At 45.0% G+C, this 5952-nt stretch overlaps 1 protein-coding gene across 2 annotated transcripts in view; it reads right to left on the reverse strand.

Annotated features, from left to right (window-relative positions):
- The window catches only part of si:dkey-246i14.3 (ephrin-A4), a 33117-nt gene extending 28119 nt beyond the window's left edge, over positions 1-4998 (reverse strand). For both annotated transcript variants that reach the window (XM_035671610.1, XM_035671608.1), the window contains exon 1: positions 4492-4998. In XM_035671610.1, coding sequence (XP_035527503.1) covers positions 4492-4616 — 125 coding nt within the window. In that variant the 5' untranslated portion in view covers positions 4617-4998. The remainder of the gene's footprint in view (positions 1-4491) is intronic.
- Positions 4999-5952: the final 954 nt, after the last annotated feature.

The following is a 5952-nucleotide window of genomic DNA, read 5'->3' on the forward strand; positions in this document are numbered from 1 at the left end:
CCAACAGTACCACCAAGAGCAAGCTTTTGGCGACAGGGGCAAGGAAGAACTGCCTGTTAAAGGCTCTAGGTGGGTGGTCGTCTGCCTTGACCAGTTGGGGTGAGAGAGGGAGAGAGAAAGAGAGAGAGAGACAGAGACAGACAGAGAGAGGAGAGATAGCAGACAGTGTGAGAAATATATTCATTTGCATGCACACTTGCACACACACACACACACACAAGCAAACAACAGAGGAGGAATAGACACAGGCCTGCTGGTGAAGTAGTAATAAAAAATAAATAAAAAAAGAAATCAGTCTTAAAGTGCAATCATCTCCCCTGACAAGACACAATTACAAAATGTGTCTGCTTTTACTTTACTGTATATTGCATACATGTCTGCACAGATCAGATGTGTGTGTGTGTGTGTGTGTGTGTGTGTGTGAGTGAGAGAGTGTGTGTGTGTGTGTGTGTGAAGGTATGGTATGCAGAATGTGATTTACTTTGGTATTTAAACTAGATCATTCATGAGTGCACACAGAGGGAAATGATGCATAAACAGAGCAGAGATTACACGGAAGACTTATGAGGGGTGCTTTCAATAAAGATACAGAAAACCAATACAAATATTCATCTCCTCACACACCGTTTAAACATGCTTCACTGGCTTGGAGCCCTAAGCCTTTGTTAGAAGAGGGGAGAGACACACAGACAGGAAGAGAGCGAGGGGGAGAGAGAGAGTTCAGAGGGGCCTGGACTGGTTTGGTGTTGTTTTAAATTCTTTTAAAAGGTCTGTGTCCAAACTTGCAGTGTGAGTTCAAGTGTGAGCAAGAGAGAGTACAGGTCGGAGAAACTGGTTAGAATATTGTGCACGGTGTCTCTATGTGAGTGGTCAAATCTCCAATTAACACCCAGCTAATCCACCGCTCTGCAGTCAGGAAAAGACAAGAGGAGTCAGGAAACAAGAGTCTCAAGTTTGAACTGTGATCCAGAGGAACTGTTGCAACAAGTTTGCCTCCTGCCATGTCGGATAAGAGGAAAAGCACTAGTAGGAGGTGTGAGCCAAGAACAAGGGTAAGTCAGAGGACAAGGAAATTGAGTAGCTTATTTAAGGTTCAGGTTTGGGTGACATTTATTCTTGTTACAGATGTATGAGTAGTCCATATAGATGGTAAAAGCCATTACTTGAAGAAAAAAATAAGGGGTAATTCGATCCTTGAAGTTTTGGTGCTCTGAGTAAACTTTCTGACACATCCTGAGTGAATTTATGAGGATGAATGTAGCACAAGAAGCCAACACTGTTGTATCAGCAAATAGGATGGTCAACTTGTTTGGTCCAACAGGTTTTAAAGCGCACCATGGTACAGAAGAGGGGGCTTAATATTCCAATAAACTAGTCTGAGCTTGCTACTCTGGGGAGAGCTGAGGTATAATGTCAGCACACGCACAAAACACACACTCAAGCTTAAAGCACTCTGGTTATATTTTACTAACCTCTAACTGCTCCAGGAAGTAAAAAATCATTTCAATTCTAATAAGGAACTATCGCTTTGAGAGAAACACTGTAATAAAATCGGGAACGATCGTAAACCCTGTTCATAAAATCATAAAAGAGGGCAATCGAACCACTTGAGCCCCACAATGAAAGAGGCCAGGGTATCTGATTCCACGATGTTCCACGCTGACCCTGCAGACAGTCTATCACTTTCATTTCAGAGCTCCATTTTTCAATCTGGAGGGTGCTAAATGCGTGCCAGTTAAAGTGTTTCACTGAGCCTTTGTTACAGCCATATTAGCCAGTGAAGAGCAGAGCAACATGGCCCTTCAGTCTCCACTTGACTGCCCCTGCTTCATTAAAACCATAAATCTAGATGTCGAAAGGAAAGGTGATGGCCAGAGAATGTCTTTTGTCATCCGTATTAAGAGGAGCCTGTTTGCTCGCCAGCTACAGTTATGTTATATACGAGCTGAGTCCTTCATGTAATGTCTGTAACGGCGGCTAGCCCCTCTTTAGCTGTTTTTCCAGTGTCAGAGATAGCAGGAAAAATGAAGGCGAGAATAAAACGGGTCCACATTCAACAGTCATTTCCAACATCGCCAGCATTCACTACGAAGGTTGAACATTCTGTCAATGTTCCAATAAATTGAAGATACGGTATTTAAACCTACATTCATTGATTTTTTGGAAACACAACCATGACATATCAGCTTTTAAAGTTGTTAGCAAACTGTTTATTTACAGACCCAGCAGACACGGAGCAACTTTAGCATGCAAGTTGGGTTTCTGATAACCTGGTGAATGTAAGTCCACTATTTTTTTTCCTCAACCAACTCCTAAAGGAAATATTTGGGTCTTTAGCTGCTAAATGTGCCACTAACTACATGCTAACTTTGTCCCACTGCTGTTTGGTGTAGGTAGCCCACAGTGGGGGGTTTTAAGAGCTATTTTGCTATATAAAACACTAATGAAATCAGTGAAATTCAATCAAAACAGAAACATTTCTCACTGTTAAACCAAAACAATGAGCTGAAAGATGCTAAAAAAAGTAGGAACACCAAATCTCTGTGGGTTCGTCACTACGAGAAATCCCTTTCACATTACACGCTGTCATCTGATCCCTTTTTAATATCAAAATACTGATTCTAGCAGCTTTAAGAAATGAGCCCTGAGCTTATGTGTATTCAACTATTACAACATTGTGGACAAATAAACAAAAAGCCAAATGTGGTTATTTTGTGATCTAGAGTGCCTTCTCTACCACGAGCATCGAGTGGAGTCCTGGACCCTGCAGTGCAGCACCACACCAACAAAAGCATCACTCTGCTGTCCCTGTGCTCCTATTCCCTTGCCAGGCTACATTTACAGGCCTCAGGACAACCTGGCTGGCTGGCTGGCAGCTAATAGAAAATATGGTATGGGAAAATGACAAGCTCAACTAATCACACCGCCAATATCCATCACTGGGCAGGAGGGAGTCGTGAGAGATAAAGGGGGCGAAGGAGGTGGGGGGAGTGCAGACAAAAAAATGAAAAGGAGAGCGGGATGTAACAGGGGAGGTAATGAAGAGTGAGGAGAGGAGAGGGGAGGAGAGGAGAGGAAAAAGGGGAGAGGAGAGGAGAGGAATGAAAGAGTCCTAGCTGTAAACCCTGGGGATTCTGGACCGGGTGCAGCATCACGGCTTCGCTGATAGCTTTGTGATTGGGTGGTGTTGCTGATGAGAGTGATTCTCTGCCACAGTGGGTTACCCTCCGCCGTGCTGCTGATGGCATTGTGATTGTGTGGTGTTGCAGCCAACTGTGTGGTCCTGCCACAGGCTGTGACCATTCATCCCTGAATCTCTGGGGAACAAGAAGGTGCTTCCTAATCCTCACAGTGTTCCTCCCCACCACATTTCTGTTGGATCCCAATTACAGGACTGGGTTTTACCCGCCTGGACACACTGGATAGAACCGTCGCCTGACTCTAGTACAGGATGAGTCCTGCAGACCTGACAAAGGAGCCCCTTGGGAAAATGATCAGCCCCAGGAGTCATATTTCTGTTACATTTTTTGTGTGTTGCGCATCCAGAAATGTAAAATACAATACAAAACTGTGACTGACAGAGTGGTCTCCCTGGCAAACGGCTATTAAGAAAAAAAAGGTCATTCATCTGAAAGAGTGTTTGGGGAATCGGGTCTTATGGCGAGAGTCTTTAAATAAGCGGGTGAGACAATGGTGGATGTGTTATTTCGGGCAGTAGCCCTACTGGCCCTGCAGGTCCTCCACCTCAACCCTTCAATTAGCCAGACTGGAACACCTGGATCAGCAGGTGAGCCTGACTCTGCCTTGCTAATGGCCCCAATCAACCCATTACACACACTCACAAACACACACACACCTTCCCATTACCTAACTATACTCGCCTGTGCACAGCAGCACTTTAGACTTTAATATACACCTGTGTCCTCAGAATGCTATCTAGGACACTATTCAGAACAAACACTTAAGAAGAAGAAACCCTTACTTGTGGCTTTCCGTAAGTAGCATAATCATAAACCCCAAAGAGGCAAGTGGACAGGTGAAAGCAGGGTTAGAGTGTAGTCATTGTGATAAAGATAGAATAGAAAGAGTGGCTAGAGGGTGAGATCAGGCCACTCCAATGAGCCCAGGACTTCATTCTATCTCCAGAGTTCAGGCTTCATGACTAAAATACTTGTCTGATAGCTTTTGGGTTGATGCAGGTTTCTACTTCTTCTTAAAAGTACATAAGGACGTGATCTGCCGCATAGCAGAGATTCTTTAAACCAACTAAAGCCTGACTCATTTAGGAGGAATTATTGTGGTCGTTGTGCAATATCATTTTAGTGCAAGTTTAGACCAGCAAAGTTTGTTCAATGCAAAGTAGGCTGAAATGAAAGCAAATCAGCTCTTATTACATTAAATCTCCGTTTGACCCGCAGTGAGAAGGAACCCAACTCATTTCTCCCTGGAAAAGGGAGACATTTTTTATTTTATTTAAAAGTGTTTCCTCACCTTGTGTTTGTTGAGTTCCAGTACACGACGTGTCTTTTGGCCACAGCAGCAGCGATTATGTTAAAAAGGAAAATCGTGGCTTTCCAGGCAGGCAGAGCTCCCGGTGTCCCCACTAAGGAGCCCATCCCGACCGCCGCAAGGGGGGCCCGCGATGAGGCTCTGCACCACTGGCTGGGAGTGGCGTGCAGAAATCAGGTGAGGAGACCCCGGCAGAGCAGCTCCGGAACAAACTTTCCACCAACAAACTCAAAACTTTTTGCGTCACCTATGGCTGCAGTTTCGCATCATGCAGAAAGGTAAAGTGATTAAAGGTGCTCCCAAAAAAAAAAAAAAAACCTTAGATCACAGGCTGCAGAGTGGAAGGCGTGATCTTCCACAGTGAAAGTCCATGGTGGTTTTGGACTTTATACTTAAAAAAATAGACAACAAAGACTAAAAACCTGGTTTAAAGGTCAGAGTTTCCAGTATATTGTAATGTGTCAGACTATCAGTTGAAACTGCCAGCTGGTTTGGCAGCAACAGGCTGCAGAGCGATGGAAGGGCGGGTCCGCTCAGCTGAGGGCGGTGCCGGGGAAACTTTTGGCCAATCAGCCGACAAGGGTGTGGTGATGTACGAAACTGTACTGCAGAGTTAAATCCTTGTGAGTTGCGCCGACTGGTGTAGAGACACAGTCTGTCACTGTTCCAGTTTTTTTAGGATCTGACCTGGGACCCTCTGTCCTCTTTTCTCTCCCCTGATGTGATGATCTGGATCTGGAGCTTGTCATGCAATAGGCTCCAACACACAATTTAAGTCCTGTCAGACCTTGGGCAGCTCTCCTGTGCAGCAGCTGGGTGTTTTCCCCTCCAGAAGTGAGGTGCAGCTGGTTCACAGAATTTAACAAGCAAAACTTCTTACTTCATTCCCTCCCGAACTTCCTTATAACTTATAGTTACTGTATAGCTCCAAGTAGGGCAACATTACATGGTAAAATGAGGCGTTCAGGTACCCGACACACAAGATAATCAAACACTGGGGAGCCACACCACAAGTCGTCCACAAGATCCACATTTAGTTCAGCTACACTTGGCTGTGTATGTGTGTGTGTTTGTGTTTGTGTTTGTGTGTGTGTGTTGATAAGTATTAATTCTCTGGTTGTTGTCAGCCGCCCCAGGGGAGGGTGTAGTGACAGTAATCACTACGCCTCCATGGGCGAAAGCCACTGGTGGTCCTCTCTAATTATCTGATTCTCTAAAGTGTGTGTGTGTGTGTATGTATGTGTGTGGTGGTTCTTAGTGTACATGTGCGTGTGGCACTAGGACTCATTAGCTCACTTCCTGGAGGTCCTGATCATTAATTTCCCATGATGCCTCAGTGCTCCTGTGTGGCTAATTTGTCCCTAGTGAGCTAGCGCTCCCTCAGCAAACGTGGAGCGGACCACAGAGGAGTAACTCACTCTGCAGGGGTCTCTTTCTCTCTCT

The sequence above is a fragment of the Morone saxatilis genome, unplaced genomic scaffold, assembly GCF_004916995.1.
Source record: "Morone saxatilis isolate NCDOM2014 unplaced genomic scaffold, NCSU_SB_2.0 Contig24, whole genome shotgun sequence".
NCBI classification, from domain to species: Eukaryota; Metazoa; Chordata; class Actinopteri; family Moronidae; genus Morone; species Morone saxatilis.